The following is a 22,059-nucleotide window of genomic DNA, read 5'->3' on the forward strand; positions in this document are numbered from 1 at the left end:
TCAGAGGATGAATTTAGGGTGTGGTCACATAACATGGATGCCATCAGTGGAAGATGTAGAATAGGGCTGTCATAAAGCATACATATTTGGGTAAAACAGTATATGAATGAATCCCTCGTAACCTGTGGTTTAGAATGCTTACATCAGGCTAAATAGGAGGAGTTCAAGTAAATGACTCCCACTAGAAAGAGCTTAAGCAACAGTTAAAGAAGAGAAATGAAAGCAAAGTGAAAGTCAACCCAAGAATTATGTAGAAACATAGCTAGTGGTAGACTCATGACATTGCTCATTCCTAGCAGAACTCCTGTTTCCTTACTACTGGCACCAATGAGATTGCTCTGAATCCATGACCATCCATAGGTACTAAACCAATCCTTGACTGTTAGACACCAAGGGGATGCCAAGATAAACAGACATAGTTTCCCTCTTCCAGGGGCTGATTGTTTACCAAGGGAGACATAGGGTATTGTAAGATAAATCAGAATGAACTAAGTTTTATACTGCACATGCATGCAGAATATATGGCAGTACAGGAGGAGGAGAGGTTTGTTTTTAATATGGAATTTGGGAATACATTTTGGTGGAGATGACATTTTAAATGAGATTTTAAAGAAGAGGAAAGGATGGAAATAGATACAATGAATAAGATAACATAATATCATGAACAGACAGGAAAATGGGTAAGACTGATCATTTGAAGGAGGTAGAGGAGAAATAAGTTTTTTTAGAAAAGAAGTTTTGTTGTTTTTTTCATCCAAAATAATTCAGCAGCACACATTAGACTATCTCATTCTATAATTTGTATGTATTTCTATCATTCTACAGATTCTGTATAATTCTAAAATTCTATAATTTTATATTTATGACTCCCTGTTATTTACACAAAACATTAACTATAATTTTTAAATGACTACTTGATTTTAATTTTATTTCTGTAATCTTTAAATGTAATCTGTACAGTTCACATTTTTCTAGATGGTAACAAACTCAAAAGATAATAAAGCTGGAAAGGAATTTTTTTTTTTAAATGGAGTCTCGAGCTGTTGCCCAGGCTGGAGTGGAATGGCACGATCTCAGCTCACTGCAACCTCTGCCTCCTGGGTTCAAGTGATTCTCTTGCCTCAGCTTCCCAAGTAGCTGGGATTACAGACATCTGCCACCATACCCAGCTAGTTTTTGTATTTTTAGTAGAGACATGGTTTCACCATATTGGCCAGGCTGGTCTCTAACTCCTGATCTCATGATCTGCCCACCTCAGCCTCCCAAAGTGCTGGGATGACAGATGTGAGCCACTGTGCTCAGCCCTGAAAAGGAATTTTAAGTTAAATTTTTGCTTTATAGATAAAGAATCCAGTGATCAAATGATTTACTCGTAATTGCAAAGTGGCAGACTTGTGAACTTGTAGAACTCATATCCTAATGCTGAATGTGTATGTTACTCTAAAAGATAAAATAATCAAGAAAACAACAAAAATAAGGCCAGGGCTACTCTTGTGGTTGTTCTGTGAATATTCTTGTGTCAGAAGCACAGTGAATGATGCCTATAAGATTGTATATATATAAAAAAGATTATACATAATATAAATAGAATAAACAGGATTATTTACTAAACCCTAAAATGTTGCATTGAGATGTCACCGATTCAAGTTTGTGTGTGTTTAGGACAAAGAAAAGAAGTGCTACCACGTAGAGTAGGGATTAAGTTGATGGGACTCATCACCCAACAAGAGGTGGAAGAAATTGGATATAAAAATAGATTTTAAATGGCTTATATGAATTAATGACTGGCCTATCACAGCTAATAAGAAAACACTAGTACGTGTGGGTCACGTTACGCATGTTTGAAGTTGACATCAAAGAAGTCCTTGCTTTGCCAACTCTGCCAAAGACAGATGGCACATGGCCATGATGCACCATGATAATTCTTGCTTCTGTTTGTGAAAATCTCCAAAGGCTGTGTTTTGGAAGTCATAAGAAACTGCTAGGTTACTGTGTTGTGAATAGAAAATGGACATTCAAGGAATCAAACTATCTGTATATTAACCAAGACAACTATATCTAACATTTTATTCCCAAACAGGAGCATAAGGGACATTTTCACATTCTCACTTTACATGAGGACTCAGGACTTTGAAATCCCATGAGAAAGTTTTCGTAAGGATTTATCCACACTTTCTTTGGTTTGCTCAGATGAAAAGCAGGAAACCTTCCAGACACCCTGAACCTCTGAACTTTTTGTGGATTGCCCATCAACATAGGCAAACATTCATGCATCCAATTCAAAAATCTCTTCTTACTGCATTGTAAGCATGTCCCTGCATTATTTATATATCAAGAGCCTGCCCATTCCCAACCCACAGTGGAATGTGAGCTGAAATACACGTTCCTTTGGGATAGGATCTCACCACACCAGGAGTGTCAGAAGCCCTCTATCACATACACTTATCTTGTTTCCAAAATGGTCTTCCCAACCCACCCTAACAGGACCCCTTCAGAATGCTTCTTGCTGACAAGTGAATCCGCTTTTTGCCTTTCACCCAATCTCAGCTAATGCTTTCCCTGTGAAAATGTCACAGACCACGTCTGACAGTGGTCCAGCTAATTAATATACTCCAATGTCTAGCAAGCATTTGACAAGAAAAGTGATCTATATTGTATTTATTGCAAAATCTTCACCAATTCGACAAAGATGAATGTAAACTTTACATAATCATTTTTCATTTGTTATCCAAAGTTGAAAGTGATTTTCAAATGCTAACTTTAAAATTATGATGAGGGAGATAATAGTTCTGCTTTAAAACTGCCTGGCAATGGAATTTCTATAGTATAATGGTTTAGCAATAAGCTAGAAAAATAAACTCTCTTGCTAATGTAGTAAATGTGCCAGAAATAAACCTCTCAGGGATTTGGGTGGTGGGGCAGGGTGAGGGAGGGGCACACAGAATGCATGGTGGAACTGGATTTCTGAAACTGATCTGAAAATGATCTGAAACTCTTAGCATAATATATCTTCAAAAAGTGATGTCTTTTATAAAATGCACATACCACCATCACAACATGGGAGAAACTTGAAGAATCTTAATGTGCACCACGGCAAACAGCTATGGAGCCAACTCAGTCTATAGGAGGACAACTAATTGTTCAATTCACTTTGGCTGTGGCTGTGCTCCAGATATGTATTTTACCATGAGATTTGTTTCTTCATTCTGGAACCATCCTTCCCAATATTCCTTAACATTGAAATTATAAATGTTAAATTAATAATTGCTCATTTAACTGATTAGCTGAAACTCATGTCCTTCCTTCTGAAGGCTAGAGTAATCCTCTAATAAAAGGTCAGGAATGATCTAATTTACTTGTTATTATTAATTCCGCTCTGACTTCTTAGCCACAAATAAAGTCTTGACATTGGAAAAAGAAAGATCTGAAATGGGACAAGGCAATTAAAAAGTGGGTGGAGAAAGTATAGTAGTGGTGGAGAAAAAAGAAAGGAATGGCTTTTCTAAATTTAAAACACTCTTTGCCCTTTCCTGAAATAATGACTTATATTCTTTGAGTTCACAAGAGAGTAATTGGATATGCATGATGCAATGCTGGAATTTTAGGTATTTTGCCTAAAGGTTATTAACAATTAGTACCACTAGGGGAAAAAAATCATAAAGTTAGTTAGAATAACAAGCCTCTCTCAAAGTATAATTAAAACTGGACTTGTAATCTGGTCATAATAAAATACATTATGTTTATATTGGAGCCTCGCATGTGAAGAGGAAAACTGACAAACTAGAATACGTCTAATAGGTGGCCATGACCCAATGAAATCTGAAAAACAAGTTGTATGAGGACCAATGAAGGAACCCACATTGCTTCCTTTGAAGAAGTAAAGACTGAGAAAAAAAAAACATAAAAAAAATACCTTTAGATAAATCCTTTAACAGGGATGGTAACAGAACAGTGAGTAGACGTTGTAAGTGGAGCTACTGATGGCAGCATTAGCACCAAAGGGTGAAAGGCAGAGGTTGATTCATTCAATATGAAGGGGTGTCTGATGTCTTCCTATCCAATGTAGCAGAATCTTTCCCACACTATATATTTGAAAGATGATCACTTTGCTTTGACAGTCGCAGTGGTACAGAACTCACTATTTCAAGAATAACCTCCTCGGGATGGTGATAAGTGTTAGAACCGCCCTTTCTATTTCTGAATTTCTTCTCCACAAGACAACTCATTCCATTTCCCAACAATTATTAGATCTATCCATCCCTTAGTCTTCTATTTGTCAAGCAAAACGTCTCCAATTCCTTGCACCATTATTTCAGTATTCTGAACCTTGTACCATTTTAGTCACCAGCCTTGTGGATACTCTCGATTGTAGTGTCTGTAACTGACATCCAAGTTAAATGCTCTTAACATGGTCTAACCAGCAACTGACCCCATCCATATTTCTATTTCCAAAGCAGAGAAACAAGAAAATCAATTAGCCAATATAATTGAATAAATCCAGGTAAATACATTCTTGGCTTTCAAGCAGCCAGGAAGTCTGAATTTCTAGACAATATTGATGAGAAAGCATCAGATAATACAATTGTCTAATTGCTGACAAATTTTAATTTCCCTGTTCAAGAAAATCAATCAATGTGTATTAGCTAAACACCTGTTATGTTCAACCCCATGCTCGTCATTATTTGATGTTTAACAGAAGTATAAGGCGAGGTACACACAATATTTGTTGAGTCAATACTAAGGTACACGAAATACTTTTAGAGTTTTTACAAGATGTACATCATTATATATACTAATATGAAATAGTCTCAAGATCATCAGGGAAGACTAGGCCCAGGTGGGTTGAATGCATGTGAGGAGGTAGGGAGGAAGGAAAATTGAAGGACGTTTAGGGCTTGTCTATTTGGACTGGAGAGAAAGGCCACAAAGGAGTGCGTGTGTAGAAATAATGAGTAATAAAGGAGGTCAAGGTTGGTAGGGACATGTGTGTGGTTACAAACAGAAATATTTGGATTTGCACCATAACGTTTCTGTTACAACTTCCTTTCTCCCATTCTAAACATGCTTGGTTTTACAGAATTGCAGGACTCAGATTTCTATGGGTCTTAGTTTGACAAAATGACCCCTGATGAGATGCTATGAGGAGCTAAGAGTGATGCTAGAAATTTCCACAAGTGGTAATGGCAAATTTCAGGGCTGACTTCTGGATAACCAATTTTTTTAAAATTCTGAGCCTGGGAATTTCAGTCCATCCAGCAGGAGAAATATTTTTTGATAGATGTGACTTTTGGTTCATTTTGAATTATATCATCTTGGGGACAAATGGTCCCAAAAGCAAAATCCTAAATGTGAACATCTGGTCCAACTCTAAGAACTTTTGCTCAGTTGTGACATGAAAGAATTTCTACTTTATAGTGGCTTTCAGTAACTGACCCCATCCATATTTCTAATTCCAAAGCGGAGAAACAAGAAAATCAATTTGCCAATATAACCGAATAAAATCAGGTAAATACATATTTGGTTTTCAATTTGCCAGGGAGTCTGAATTTCTAGAGAATATTGAAGAGACAGCATCAGACAATGCAATTTCCCTGAATAGAGACCATAACCTCATAACCTCAGAGTTGGTGCTCTTTTTTTTTCAATATTGTACAATTAACTTTTTTTTTTTTTTTTTTTGCACCATGCTGTGCTTATAGCTTTTTTGGAAACTTAAACATTATTCAATAGAACAATTTCCTGGAAAATCTTTTGAAAGTGGTCTCAGCCTCTGACCTTGCTCTGGTGCCCTGGGTCTGCCAGCATGCTGTTTCATTACCTCTGGAAGGTTTGGTGCCAAGAGACAGTCCAAGAGTTAGAGTATAATGAAGGCTAAGTTCATAAAATAGTGTCTGCCGTCATCAAAGGAGGGAAACTGCCACTTCCAACTCTCGATAATTTTATGTATCTATCACTTCTCTTCTATCTTCATCATTCAACCCTTCAACTGCCCTACTTAGATGATGGGTATAATTATAGATTTTAACTTTTAAGAAATAACTGCTGAAGTCATTTCTTTCAAACCGTTCTCATTACCAATGGGAAACTCAGGCCCAGAATGCCTAAATGACTTTTGCAATTCCACAGAGTAAGTAGCAGAGACAGAGCTTAAAAACTCCACATTGCAGAAGATGAACCAGGGATGATATTTTTAAAACTTAGCAATGGTATGACACAATCACCAAACAGTTAGAATAGAGCCTCTGACTGTACTGGTGTGCCATTAAATACCAACCCCATATGGACTAGAGTGTATAACAGAAATATTTTAAGGGAAAAAGAGAAAAAAATGTTCCTCTTATTATCAAGCTATTTAAAGGAGCTAGGCAATAAAATAATTATAGTTTATTTTTAGTGTTGGTTCATCCCTTTTTCATCTTTTTGCCATTCTTTTCCATTGTCTTCCTTTCCACTAGTTCTGTGAAAATTCACCCTCTGTTTGGCAGCCCAGGTCACTGTTATTTGTCCTAAGCTCCTATATTAGTCTTTTCCTGTGTTATCATAAAAAAACTACTTGAGGCTGGTCGAGGTGGCTCACATGTGCAATCCTAACACTTTGGGAGGCCAATGCAGGCAGATCACTTGAGTTCAGGAGTTCAAGATCAGCCTGGCCAACATGGTGAAACCCTGTCTTTACTAAAGTACAAAAATTAGCCAGAAATCACTTGAACCCAGGAGGCGGAGGTTGCAGTGAGCCAAGATCGTGCCACTGCACTCCAGCCTGGGCAAAAGAATGAGAGTCCATCTCAAAGAAAAAAAAAAAAAAAAAAAAAAAAAAAAAAAAAAAAAAAAAAAAAAAAAAAAAACACCAAAAAACAAAAACCCAGACCAAAACAAAAACCCAGACCAAAAAAACCTACTTGAGACTGAGTAATTTACACAGAAAAGACGTTTAATTGATTCACAGTTCCACAGACAGTACAGGAAGCATGACTGGGAAGGCCTAAGGAAACTTACAATCATGGTGGAAGGCAAAGCAGGTACATCTTACATGGCCAGAGAAGAAGGAAGCAAGCAAAAGTGGAGGTGTCACACACTTTTCAACCACCAGATCTCATGAGAACCCACTCACTATCTCGAGAACAGCAAGGGGGACATCTGCTTTCATAATCCAGTCACCTCCCACTGGGCCCCTCCTCCAATCCTGGGGATTATAATTCCACATGAGACTTTGACAGGGACACAAATTCAAACCATATCAGTTTTCTTCTGAATTCAAGTGTATGTTGGTCTTGTCAAAATTATCAAAACCTTTCCTGTAAATACTGCTTTCGAGCCTTTTAGGTTAAGCCCTGATTATGTTTGTAAAAGTAACTTGATCTACATGTCAACGATTGTTCTCTAACTTACTTTATCCAAGTGAAAAAAACGCACACAATATTTTAGGGCTTGATTTTCATCACGAAATTTTAAAACTGTAAAATAGTCTCTTCATTGTGTTATTTCAAAATTATGAGAAATCCTTTCATTGCTTCTATTGATAAAGGGTTTGTAACTCAAAAATCATAATTGGTAGATCAGTGGGATAAAATTATGAGATAGAAATACACATTTGATTACTGGTTAGAGCCTTTACTGTGACATGCAGTGAAATCATCACAAAAAGGACAAACCCTACAGCATCTCGCTTTATGGTTAAACACTTTATAATTAAACATTTCAATCTTTAAACTTTCTAACAGTATCTTGAAATTGTGTATCTCATTTAGTATTTTCAAGCCAGTGAGACAAATAACTTTCTGCCACACTTGCTTGACTTTTTTTCTTGCATGTACTTACAAGTAAAGGTGTTCTCATCCCTAATGAGCATATGGGCCCACAGGAATTTCTCCTTTTTTTTTTTTTTTTTTTTTTTGGAGACAGGGTCTTGCTCTGTCACCCAGGCTGGAGTATAGCAGCAGGAACAAGGCTCACTGCAGCCTGAAGCTCCTGGACTCAAGCCATACTCCTACTTCCACTTCCCAAGTCCCTGAGACCACAGGAGCACTCACCACTCCCAGCTTATTTTTTGTAAAGACAGCATCTTAAATTCCTGGGTTCAAGCGGACTGCCCACCTCAGTCTCCCAAAGTGCTGTAATTACAGGAGTGAGCCACCATGCTTGGACAATTTCTCCTCTTAAATCATCAACAATCCCTGTCAAGTCTTCAGAAAAGTGTTTGGAGCATCTATAATGGGCTAAGCCACTTAGGAACAAAGATATACAAAACACATCCCCAATTTTTGTCTCTATGCTTTCAAGATGAGCGAAACTTGATGTTTGAAATTTCATGTTTTATGCTAAGCATGATGAGAGATAATAGGACTGAGAAGATTCCGTCTTACAGGCCAAAGATGGGAAGCATACAAAACATGCCCTTATGAGACAATTAGGAAAACAAGTAAGTGTGATTGAGAGCAGCTTGGTGGGAACTGATTCAGAGGCTCTTGCAGGTAAAAACAGTCTCTGAAGGATGGAGTTAGTTACAGCAGCGCATTTAGTTTTTAAAAATTTTGATATGTCCCAACTGTCTTTTTGGTGAGACCACCTTGTAATCTCTGTTACACCTTTGAGGTATTTTACTGAAGCACTGCAGAGGCAGCATTGTCCTTGTCAACAGGACATGGGATGGGAGGAAAGGAGAGCAGAGGGCTGGAGCCAGAGCAACCCAGGGTCCAGGTGGCAGATCTCCCCTATTAGTAAAATGTGATTAATGTGGTAGCACAGCACTGACAGCTGCAGTGCCTTTAACTTTCTATTTCAGGCTTTTACACCTGGTAAACATCTAGAATAATTGCCACCAAAAAATACTTCTATGACATTTAATCACGGAGCATTCAAGAGAAGGTAAAGCCCAGACAGCAAGTAAACCAGGTCCCCATAAGGCAACTTCCAAAGGCTTCCCCTGGCATGGAGCCAGCCATAGAAGGCAAACGTCAACTCACCCTCCAAAAGACGTTTGCATTCCCAGGCATGTTCTTCTCCCTGAGATAGCTTAGAACATGGCTCTACCAATTACTTTTCATTTTCATTGACATATTCCTGATTCTTTGATTCAGGGAACCTTGCCATCCTTAGCTCTTTGGATTATTTATGAGGTCTGATTTATAATACAAAATTATAAAGTGTACCATAGTTAAAACCTTGAAGGAAAAAATGCATTTTGTATTTTTTTTTTTTTTTGGAGAGGTCCAAACACCCCTCTTCAGAGTCGGGGAGTGGAGGTAGGGTACTGGAACCTCCTCTCAGGCTTCTGAATATCGAGAAATTAAGAAGAATGGGATAGGGTTAGAGGGAAGAGGTAGTAAGCAAACAAATGAATTATTTTTTAATCCAGAGTTACCCAACTGGGGAGAGATACAGAGTTATATCCTAACAATTCCTTTTTAAAAAAACAAATCATAAGTATGCTCATGCCCTAACAAGTTAGTGAATTTTTCCATTAAAATTAAAATTATATAGAAGGTCACGGTAAATTACCTATTTCATTTCTCCTTCCAGATTAAAAAAAAAAAAAGGCATTTTGTCACTTCTTACTGTGAATGCACTTCAGCCTTAATACATGCATTTATGTCAAGGGGGTCATTTATAGTGTTGCCTGCTGGAGTTTTACTTCTTTCAACTTAGTAGGAAATATTTGTGATCTTTATTACCCCAAATAAATCTAAAAATGCCATTTGCTTGAGGCCCTTTATTTTAATTTCAGATAAATAAATCACAGTAGGTTCCTGGCTGTCATATTAAGATAAGCATGGATCTAAAAATAACGAAAGCATCTTTTAAGCTAAGTGTCTTTAGATTAAATAGTGGTAAATTTCTCTGGGTGACCCCCAAATCATATTGATGTTGGAATATTTTTTGGTACTTTTGGAGTGTTTCTTGAAGAATGTAAACCTGTTTAAACTAGAAGTGGAGTTTTTAAATCATGCATGGCCCTACTTGTACAATATTATTCAAATCCAAGCTTCTTGCGGTGGCAATAAATCTATCTTTAAAGTAGGGATATTTCCCTACTTACATTAGGTATCAATTTTATATCTTTGTTGGTTAATAATGACTCCATCTATACAGTGGTTTATTTATTAACTATAAAGAGTTGTAGTCCTGAATTTCTCATCATCCTCTGTACTGTTGGAGCATAAAGTCTCAAAGACAATTCAAATTCAGTGTATTCCATTACTGACTCTTTGTCAGCCTCACGCCGATTCTGCTCCTACTCAAGCCTTGGTTCAAAATGCCACCTCCTCTGGGAAGTCGTCTTTGAACTTTTGAAGAACAGAGCGTTCGAAATGTATTTTATAGAACCCCTTCATCCCTCAAAGCTCCAGTGGAATAATCTTGATAAATGTGAAATGTTCAGAGTGAAGAGGAAGGGCTGAACTCCCAAGGTTAGGACCTAAATATATATTTCATGATGGATTAAAGAACAGTGGGCAGATGTGATAAGAATCAGGAAATCACAAATATAAAGTGAGTGTAGAGTTTTACCTTGACCATTTTTGTGTTTCCATGCCCCAGAAAACCTGGATTCAAATTCTAGGCACCCCCTAATTAGATACACGCATATCACATACAGGTCACCTAAGTAAACTGTAATGAGGATTGATCCTAAGATGCAAGGTCAGATCTTCTGGGTGATATGGTTTAGTCAAACTAGATGTCTTTCTGGATTTAGTTCGACGAAACCCTGTTGCTACTCGAAAAAGGTTGTTGGAAGACAGTGATGTTTTTTCATCAGGGGCTTCATGGCTATGAGAAGAAGCCTGAACACTCATTTTTCTCTAAAGTAAGACCAGCAGTCTATAATAAGTATTCTTTGGTAGATAGCTTATGCCATAGCTTTCCCTACCTCTGCTCCCAAATGATATAACCATTAAAGCGTGTAGCAATACCCAATTTCCAGAGCCCTGGCTTCATCTCCCTTGTGCTGGGCAGCAGGCATAGCTGAGAGGCCAGACTCTTATCTTGGCAGGGTCTGGGACTATCTGCATCTCTGAAACAACTCCTGGTGCATAATTGGGGAGTGACATTGATGGGTTTCCAGGGTGGCTCAGGGACCTGCAGTTGGCTGAGAATACAGCTATGATTTAGAAATTCATTCCAAGGGTTGAGAACAGGGGAAGATAATGTTAGACTCACTAGCCCTGGTCTCCTTTGACCTCAGCAGGGTGAGTCAGGGATGCAGAACAGGAAACCATGTGCTGTTATTGAGTTAGGCATAGCGTGATGTTTTGCTTTCAGAGCTTTTATTACTATTACAGCGCACTGAGCTCTCTCTTTGTTTGCTACACATTCTCTCCCCAAGAGACAGCCTCTTTTTCTCTTGAGGGATTTAAAAAACAAATCATAATTCTTATTTTATTCAGTGTCCACCATTAAGAATTCATGCAGAGCAATTTTACTTGTTGCCAATTAAGAGCTCCCAGTGGAGGTCTATGATTACAGTGAAGGCAACCTGTTTAATACTTGGCATCTCCTTAGTCTACATAAATTAACCCCACAAGGATGGAAGCACGCTAATTCTTAAGATGCCTGGATGATAGGATTCTAAGATCCAGGATAAACAGGAGGTACATCTTCAAGAGGCTCTGGGCCTGACTGTTCAGGGCATATCTGCTTTTGCTTCTTACGTGTATTTTAAAACTACAAGATAATTTTAGGTAACATTTTAGCAAAGAATACTCCTTTCTCAATGACAGAATAATGGCATGTGGCCTCCCAGCAAGCAATTTGTCTCTCAATTTAGAGCTGGAGTGAACTTTAGAGGCACCAAGGCCATTAACCTCTAGCTGCAAATGTAGAGATATATCAAAATTATGGAGAACAAGAATGAGTATTTTGAGCATTGGTCATTTTATTTCAATGTTCACTTTACTTAGTTAAGAAATATTTGAATCATAAGGAGAATGAAAGCAAAGTTTTTACTCATTTTTTTCCTATTTCTTTTCTTAGACTAAGAATCACATGGAAGCCAGAAAAGAAAGGTAAAATTCCATTTTAAAAATTTTGAATATGTAAAAGTTATCATCTTTTTTGCTAGAAGGGATGAGCCTTCGAGAATCTTCTTCTAATCAGGGACCCATATATGCTTTAAAATTAAGTCTTTTATGCCCCCTGGTGATGTAGGAGACCGTCATTTCCCCAGTCTTGGGAAGCGGGAGTTTAGTGCTTTACTTGGGCAAACAGTTTGTAATCAGTAGTTTAGATTCTATGAAGCTGGTACTGAGACTTGGTCTTTCCCTCAGAAAATTAGTGAGGAACTTGGGATTGGGGTTTCTACAGGTTGACTTTCCCCTTTTACCAACAACTCAGATTCCTCATACTGCTCAATGCCCTTAAGTCACCCAGCCCAGTACCAGGGAAGCAGGTGGTACACGCCATACATATTCTATGTTTGGATAGCAGCTAGATAGGTCACCATTTCCCTAGATATGTTTCTTGCAACCTTAGAGTAGACACTCTAAGGAAGATAGGATTTGGAGTTCTATTTTTGAAGTAAAAATGATATGTTATATCCAATATTTTCACATACATAGCACATGTTAGCAGGATTAATGGCTCTGAGAAGTTCTACAATTAACACGAAATATTTATAACTTGGTTTTCTCTAAAATTTTTAAAATTTATTTGACCATGGAGTACCTTCATTTTTCTTAAAATATCTATGACATAGTGACACAGGGTATTGGTGTTTCTTAGAATATACTCAGGAAAATGCTTGCATAGATTATTTAGATCACTGTTGTTCAAGTGGCAGAGCGGATGATTTTGTCCGTTAGGGACCCTTGGAATATGCCTGGAGACATGTTTGGTTGCCACACCCAAGAGATACTACTGGCAAGTGGTGTAAAAGCCAGGGATTATCCTAAATATCCTCCCCTATGATGAAGAAATCCCTGGCCCCAAATGTTGACAGTGGTTTGGATGAGAAACCCTTGTGCAGATACAGCTTGTTTAAATGAGATTCAGATCTGGAATCTGTGGTTGGTAGCTGGCACTCTGCATTCAGTAGATTTTGTCATTTGATTTTGACCATGCAGACCTACTTGCTCATTCTTCATTAACTTACAGGCTTTTGATAACACTGTCACCAATTGAACTTATGAACATTTGAAATAAAACAAAGATGATAACAGTTCTTTCCTGAAACAAATCCCTCTTTGCCTGGGGATCAAACCAACTGCCTTTGTAAAACTAACAAATTGGCCACAAGATTAGAAATTGTGGCTCAGGAGTCATGCAGCCAGAGGCCGTGAGATTCCTAACCTCTCCAGTTGCTCCTATGGATAACATCATTATGGTAAAACTAAAGACTGGCATTTGAGGTAGTTTTCAGACCTGCATCCTGATGGATCACCTGGCACCACCCAGAGCTGTGAACTGGCTCATTAGGTCTTGCAGCCCCCGCAACCCAGGAACCGACTCAGCACAAGAGGACAGCTTGGACTCCCTATGATTTCATCTGGACACAACCAATCAGCACTCCCCATTCTCTAACCACCCCATTCTCTGCCGCCCACCAAACTATCTTTTAAAAACCCTGGCCTCTGAATCTTTGGAGAGACTGATTTGGGTAGCAGTAAAACTCTAGTCTCCCATTAAAACAAAAAGAAAGAATATCTGAAATGACTACTTTTACATCATCTAGTTGAACTACTGGCAAGTTGTTAGATTGTTACATTAGTCATTTCTACTCATACCTTCTTTAAAGCTTTCTATGATATACATATTATGTAGCTGTATCGTTGTATAATATTTAATATGAGAGTATATTTTGATGTTATCAAAAATAACATATTTTATAAATGCAAGATAATATTCTAGACACTGTTTCATAATATCAGTGCTCAGTAATCTTAAATACTAGCTATATGAATACCTTCTTTTCATAGATAAGAAAACTTCATTTCAGAGATGTTACCCTGCAGCCAGTTTATGCAGGCCAGACAGAGTTCAAGTCCCCAAAACCTCCAGTCCAGTGTTCTTCCCATTGTATAGTATTATGCTGCTCTCACTTTTTTATACATAATTTTACATTTGTGGCTTGAAAGTAATTTCATAAGCATTCATGAATTCAATTTGTATTTTCCAACTGTTTATTCTAAACACTTAATATGAGGCTGCAAATGGATAAAGATTTTTCATCACATATTAGCAGAGACATTTTCAGCGCCTTTTACTTATGTTTCTTGTCAGTCACAAATATATTTAGCTAAATCAGAGATAGTAACAAATGATGTAAAAAAAATTCTTTTTCTCCTAAAACTAACTTTTCACATTAGAACAAATAAAGGTACAGGAAATTATGGTTGCATTTCAACCTGAACTAGTATACAGATTGTCACTGTGTGTGTGTGTGTGTGTGTTTTAAGTCAAGCAGGGAGATACAAAACAGATTAAACCCATCCTGACTTATACTTAAGTCTCAGATTAGGTTCTAGATTTGACCCCATTCTCTTCTTTAGATGAATTTTCAGTTTTCCTCTTTAGAAAGGATTTGTTGCTATCAAAAAGACAATTGAGCTAAAGGACTACTCATTGCTAGACAGTTATTTATGAACTCCACAAATTCCTTTGCAACTTGAAAACCCAGAGATAGATTATAGGTCTATTTCAGTAGAATATTAAACAGGACCCCAAAATAACCAGTTATCTCAAGAGTATTATTGCAATATATTTTTGTGTTGCAGCAGATAGTTATACTATAAGAACCAACTTAAGTCAGCTAAAGACTAGCAAACCCCTCCATAAAGAAATGGAAACTTTTTAATCTTTGCGCCTAATCTTATATTATTTATCTAACTCTTGTCATTCACCAAGTGGCAACAAGAGTATGCCTTGTTTCAACCATGCTTTTGATCAGTCCTCACAGGTGGTAGCCATAAATTAATCCTGACCACAATTATTATTGGAAGATCTAGATATTCAGAACTTGTCTCTAAGTTATAAGTTAGCTCAAGTAGAAATGGAAGGCCATCAGTTAACATTAGCAACAATGACAAATTGCCGATTCCATGATAATTGTAGCAGCCACAAATCAAAGGCATATAAAATCAGAGAATGAGCTTATACTGATTTATGGGAGCATTTGTTTAACTTCAGGCAATCTGGTTGTGCTTGCGTACATGACATGCGATTCCCATGATCCTCTGTATATCATAGATTCTATTCTAACTTATGAATAAGCATTTAGAAATTTAATCATAACCAGAAAGGATTTCCTACACTGTTCACTGTCATTCACATATTCTTTTCTAAAAACAATTTGGCTACAGTTGTTGTTATGATATTGTAATAACCATCATAAAGCCTGTCACTTTAAGTCAGTGAAGTCAGGATCTGTATGTAAAAATATAATAAAAAGTAATTTCATGATTCAATAAATAGTATATAAATCTGCTATTATTGGGGTTCATTCTTTCAATACCACCCATTTCCATCTTCTCACTGGAATTATTCTGACTATCCCAAGTGTCATTACTGCCTTCTATTGTTATGTAAATGGAGCATTTTTATTAGATCCTCTGACACTATATATAAGGCTTTGCTTCCTCAGCAGTAATAATTTCATTTCTGAAGTAAAATGAAAGTAACTGTACACAAATTCTAAGATCTAACTTTATGTTAACTTCATGCCTGAAATGGAATTTTAATTTAATCATATCTGAGAAGACCTAGGTTTTCATTAGCTACCTCAAGAAACTATGCAAAATAGCCCTTTCCATGCAAGGCTGTTTTGGTTCAAAGAGCTCATGAAATCATATTCATCTAAAATAATGCATGTAAGATACACTTACTAAAAAAATTAAACTCTAAATTTCTTTCACCAGATGGTATTCATTATTTTTTGTGAATTTTTCTTTTGGAAGGTGGGAAAAATAAAATATTCTATAGAAATAGTTGAAATTAAACATTATATCAGTTATACAGTTTTAAAAATATACTTTCCAAGAGATCTATGGAAGATATAATGAAAAGGATACAACCATACATATATTATTGTTGATTTTATTAATATATTGGTTCATAAGAGAAAACTATCAGAGCCAGTTTATAGTTCTCAGAAACAAATCTAGCAAATATTGCATCGATTACATAAAATTAACTGGTTGTCCATTAATGTCAAGCAGACTTCATTGAACTTTTATTATATCCTACCAGCAGTTTTTTGATGTATAGAAATAGAATATTTTCTATTACTATCATCAGAGGTCTGTCCTCCAGTAGAAATATGAATATAATAACATAAATTAAAATATATAGCACTTTACCCAAGATCTAGAACTCCTGAAAGAAGAGAAATTTCAAAGCTATTAGAATTTTTACATTGGTACAACAAGAAGAGGCAACCCAGCCTGGTAAAGAACCCTGTGGTGATGGATTTGGATGAGGTCTAGCAAGGCAACAAGAGCGTTAGTAAATATTTACCTGCCATCTCTGTGTACAGAGAGAGCACTCTCCCCCATGCTGCAAGGAGATAAAAGGAAATAATGGGGCCAGACGCAGTGGCTCCCACATGTAATCTTAGGACTTTGGGAGGGTGAGGCAGGCGGATTACCTGAGGTCAGGAGTTCTAGACCAGCCTGGCAAACATGGTGATACCTCATCTCCACCAAAAATACAAAAAAATTAGTCAGGCATGGTGGCAGGCACCTGTAATCCTAGCTATATGGGAGGCTAAGGCAGGAGAATCACTTGAACCCGGGAGGAGTAGGTTGTGGTGAGTCAAGATCGTGTCATTGCACTCCAGCCTGGGCAACAAGAGTGTAATTCTGTCTCAGAAAAAAAAAAAAAAAAAAAAAAAAAAAAAAAAAAAAAAGCTTTTAGAGTGAAACTCTGTCTCAGAAAAAAAAAAAAAATAGGGAAAGAAAAGGGAAAGGGGAAGAGGAGGGGGAGAAAGAAAAGCCTTTAGGGGCTTGCTGAGGGTTGGTGAGTTGAACAAAGATAGATGGAAAGACTTTAGGAGCTTATTGACGGTTGGTGAGACCAATGTACTTAATGAAACAATTTTGGTACAATGTGAGGCATCATGCAATTAAGCACCAGCGTATTTATTTTAAAAAGTAAGAGCTGCAGGAGCTTCGAAAAAGTAATTCAAGTTCTATAGTAGCACCTATAAAAAACATAACAACATGTCCCCAAAAAGCTAAATAATAATATTACAACCATCTTTGCTACTCTCAATTCCTAAGAGTCCCCAAGGAATGAATAACTTGGGAATATGACTTCTGTGATATTAACCTACCATTTCCAATATACATGCAGAAATATTCGCAGACACTTTCCTTACCTAGTGTCAGAACCCTCCATGTAGAATAAAAACTAAATATTGGATAACTGTTCAATGGCATTATTAAAATATTCCCCTTTAATATGAAGAGAAGTAGGACTTTTAAGCAGCAATGTTTTACTTTTTAACTAGAGAAAAACAAATATATCTTGAAGCAAGAAAGGATCAAAGAATTTGGGCTCTAGCTTATACATTACAACTGTGCTATTCCAAGACAATAGTGTCTCAGAATCTAACAATTTTTAGCTAGACATGGACTTAGTATATACCCTGTAGTCTGCCTGAAATATTTCAGATCAGCAAAGCTACAGAGGATGTTACCTGAGCAAACAAATAAGACCATTAGTTGAACTCACCTCCAGAGACTCCTGTGTTGCTCCTCAAGCTGAGTCAGCAGATGCTCAATGTATTTATTGGAGTCCATGTATTCCTGCACGAGCAGACAAAGACAGATGAAACCTCACGACAACAGTCCCCATCATCCTAAGGCTCTGTCCTTATCTCTACAAGGAGTATTTTTGACAAGATAGTCCCTAGTTCCCTTCTGGTTTTAGGATTCTCTGCTTCTATGACTTACAATCATATGTAAATAATATTTTTCTCATATTCTATGATAGTTTTGCAAACAAATCACAGAAGAGAACTGGAGTTATGCTGATTCAGCATTATAATCCTCTTATTCACAGACAAAAAGGCCTGAACTTCATAGTCACCTAAACTGGGGTCTGTGTTCTACTGCATGTAAATGTTGCTGCCAATCATAAAAAAATAAAATAAACAAAACAGTTCTTGATTTTACTGGCCTTATGACAGTCCATTCCAGCAAAAACTAATGTTTTAAAACTATACATAATGTTTTATATAAATCTAACATATCCTCATATTCATTGAGCCCTTGTATACACTAATGGGCATGTCCACTTTTCTTCAACTCCATATATACACAAAACAGCATAGTTGTGTTTTTTTATTCTTAAACATAAATCTTTAGCTTCTAAAAAGACATGAAAGGTACGGTGTATTCTGCTCTATATAAATGTACATGTAAATTTATTTCTCTAAATCAAACTATTTTCATGAACATATCTGAAAAAATAAAGAATTCATGTGTCACATGAAAGTAAGCAAAAAAATCCATGGGTTATCACAATGGATTTAACTTATGATTTCTGCATAGGGGGCTCATATGCAATGGTGTTCAATTGCTAACCTGGAGCAAATACAACACACAAACTCTTTTGTATTGTTTTGCTCTGAATCTGGTTTTTTCCCCCCTTTCTGTTTAGATATCTAGCCTGCAGACCTCTGCTTCTACATTATAGCTGCCTTTGATGAAACAGTATGCAATGATTTCAATGTTAAGGCACCTGTGAAAGCTTCTGTTCCATTTCCATAGATTTGAAATAAACTGGGATCTTTGACTGGCAGTGATATTTTTCTTTCAGAAATTTTGGTTTCTTATTAAATACTATACATAATGTATTTCTCTTATAGGAATATTCACTAGAAGGTGAGGGGCTAGGAGAAAGATATGAGTTGATCCTATATAATGGAAAGGGCCCAGTCTTGAGTTTCTTTTGATCCTGGATCTAGCCATGTGGCCTTGAAAAGCCTTTTTATCTTTCCAAAATGTTCATTAGAGTAGAGGGTATACTAAGTCCTTGTCTAGCTAAAAAAACTGTTTTGATTCTAAGATACTGTAAATCTGTTATAGATAATTAGCTAAGAAGTTTTATGCTTATTGAATAAACATTTATTTTCAGGTGACTACTGAAGTGAGTTATTTAAACAAGACAACTGGGAATGTTAAAAACAAAACAGAAATCTCCGCTACTGCAGAAAGCTGCAACATATGTGGTTATGCTTTTAATTGTCCTGATTAAGGCTAAACCATGATTTAGAACACTTGACACTATCAAACACATGAATTCTCAAACATGTTCAGCCAAAAAAAGAAAAAATTAAATACAATTTTCCCAAGTAGAAATAAATGTACAGATGTTAAAGTTATTCATTTTATCTTCATTTAACAACTATTTTTAAACATCTGTTATATGCCAAGAACGATTCTAAGTGCTGCAGATATGGCAATAACCAAGAGAGGGAAAGCCACTGCCCTCAAGGAGTTTACAGTCTATCAAAGGGGGCATACTAAATAAATGAACAGATTGGTTTCACATGGGTTACATGCTATGAAGGAAATAAACAGGTGATAGGAAAGGCTTTGAAAGGAGCAGCTATGTTGAGTGAAGTCTCCGGAAGAGGACTCTAAGCAAGTGATATTCGCTCTAAGACTTGGAAGAGGAGAAGGAAACCATATAGAGAAAAGGGAGCAAGACACTGCAGGCAGAGAAAATACTATACGCAAAGGCCCCAAAATGTGCTGTTGGGGGAACAGAAGGAAGCCAGTGGGTGCTAGGAACAGGGACTCAGGGATACTGGGTCTAAAATGAAGCTAGAGAGATAGGCAGGACCAAATCATGTGCAAGCCTTAGAAAGCAGTTTGAATAAAAACCAATGGATTTGCCATTTTGTTCATTCTGATTATCTCAGGTCAGAGATTGAAGCTGAAAGGTGTAATGATGACAAATATGACTTTAGTATCAAAGAGACTTAGGTTCAAATCCTGGTTTCGATACTTACTAGCTATGTTTTCCTGGTCATATTATTGAATCTCTCTAAGGCGTAGTTTCTTCATCTTTGTCAGAGGGATAAATAATGCTTCATTTATGGAGGTGTTGTGTTAAACAAGAAATTTAAGTACGTACATACCATCATGGCTGCCAAGATAGTAAGCATGGCCTTTTTCAGAGCATTCTATGCCTCTTTCAAAAGGAAGATCACTTTACAAGGTGAAGACATTATTCATTTCCTTTTCTATTGCCAAATTTCAAGATTTTTAAGTGTATAGTTCTTAGGTTATACATACTAAATATTAGAATAGGCAGTTAGGCAGAGATTGATAATACTGACCTCTAATCGTTGAATGTCGTTGTCACTGACTTGTGATTTAAAAGCTATTTCAAGTAAAAATACTAGCTGCTTCCATGAAACTAGCTTTACCCTATTTTCCATATAAATAACTATGATGACAAATCTTAAACCACTTAACAATGGGAAGCTAAGATTATGTATTCTTCATCCCTCTTTTCTACTTTATTTTTTCTCTATGGCATTCTTACTTCCAACATTCAATACATTTTACTTAATTATTTAGATATTACCTCAATATAAGGCTAACACAAATGTATTGGAAAAAAAAGACATGACTCTTACATGCATTTTTTGTTAAGTGAAATTGTTTTAGCTCAACCTGAAAGAACATAGGAGGTTCCTTCATACCTGTATAGTTTCTAGACCCTGAACTGGAAAAGTTAGTTACCTCATGTGAAAACACTATCACAGGATTATAAAACAGGATTACTCCCAGGGGGAATTTTGTGGATCCCTGTGGAGATTAACTCCAAGAAAAAAATGGAGAGTGGTAGCAGAGGGGCTGGCAGTATTTAAGAGGAACTACGGTCGCCGTAAGTAAAATGCAACAGGCACACTGGCTAGAGCAGCTTTGGGAGCAGGTACATACAGGAGGTTACTGTACAGAGACTCCAGTACCCCAGCAAGGCAGAAAGAAAAAGTCCAGATAGATTTCTTCAGAGTAAACTGAAAAAATGCAACATGGAACCCATGAACAAGTACTGTAGGACAAGACAGAGAACATGATCCTTAATCAGAAAAACGGGTGTGAGTCTCAAAATTATTTACATAAAGATATGAAAGCACAAAGACATTATTAAACTATAGTTACTAAGTTGATGAACATCCTATTCTACTGATTTTCTTAGAATTACAAAACCCACCTTAGATACAATAGTAGAACTGACAATGAAAATACACATATAGTCCTGAGGAAGATAAACTTAATCTGTAACTAAATTAAGAAATAAAGAGTAAGAATGAGAATGAATGGAGACATGATCGATTAAAAAGGCCAGAAAATATCGGCTTGACAAACAATGATAGCATTTGAGTACTCCATAATATTTGGAATGCAAGCAACAAACAAAAGGATGAAGATATATTTCAGCATAGAAAAGAAAAAGGACATGACTTTTGCACAACAAAAGGACTCATCACTTTCCAGGTAGAGTTACTGGAAGACAATACACATGTCTAATGGCACAAGAATAAAATAGTGAATAAAAATAATTTGAATTAAATTGAATAAAAGTAGTGAAAAACAAAACAGGGACCTGTTTGAATGCTTATAACCCAGAAGGGGCAAAATCACATTAGCTCCATAGTTTCCAGCTATCCCAAACGCCCATTGAAATTAGTTTATAGACAATTCATAAAATATTATTCCCAATTAAGTAGCGCCTATGTAACAAAGCAACAGAAAGACATTTTCAGGCATTCATGAATTCATAAAATACAGGACCTACATCTTTTCATTAAAAACTTAAAGATACGTATGTGTATAAATGAAAGGTGTCCATGTGCCAGGAAAATATATGTACATATGCATGTATATGTATATATGCACATATACAATACCTATGTACATGAGCAATGAATAAAAAATATGGAAGTCACAATATAAAAAGAGACTTCAAAAGAGGTTAATTCAGCCAAACAGATGCCTAAAAAAGTAAAAAGATTATAAAATAAAATGAACAAAAAATCTAAGAAAGAAAAATTAGAATATACATCATCTCTTTTTGTGATGGGCAGAGGGAGGACAAGAGGGAAAG

The 22,059-nt window shown here is 36.5% G+C and overlaps 1 protein-coding gene across 1 annotated transcript in view; it reads right to left on the reverse strand.

Moving 5' to 3' along the window:
* Positions 1 to 22,059, reverse strand: part of NCKAP5 (NCK associated protein 5) — a 977,727-nt gene that overhangs the window by 607,730 nt on the left and 347,938 nt on the right. The window contains exon 3 of the mRNA XM_037741167.1: positions 17,665 to 17,738. Coding sequence (XP_037597095.1) covers positions 17,665 to 17,738 — 74 coding nt within the window. The remainder of the gene's footprint in view (positions 1 to 17,664; positions 17,739 to 22,059) is intronic.

Source organism: Cebus imitator, unplaced genomic scaffold, assembly GCF_001604975.1.
Source record: "Cebus imitator isolate Cc_AM_T3 unplaced genomic scaffold, Cebus_imitator-1.0 Scaffold95, whole genome shotgun sequence".
Classification (NCBI taxonomy): domain Eukaryota; kingdom Metazoa; phylum Chordata; class Mammalia; order Primates; family Cebidae; genus Cebus; species Cebus imitator.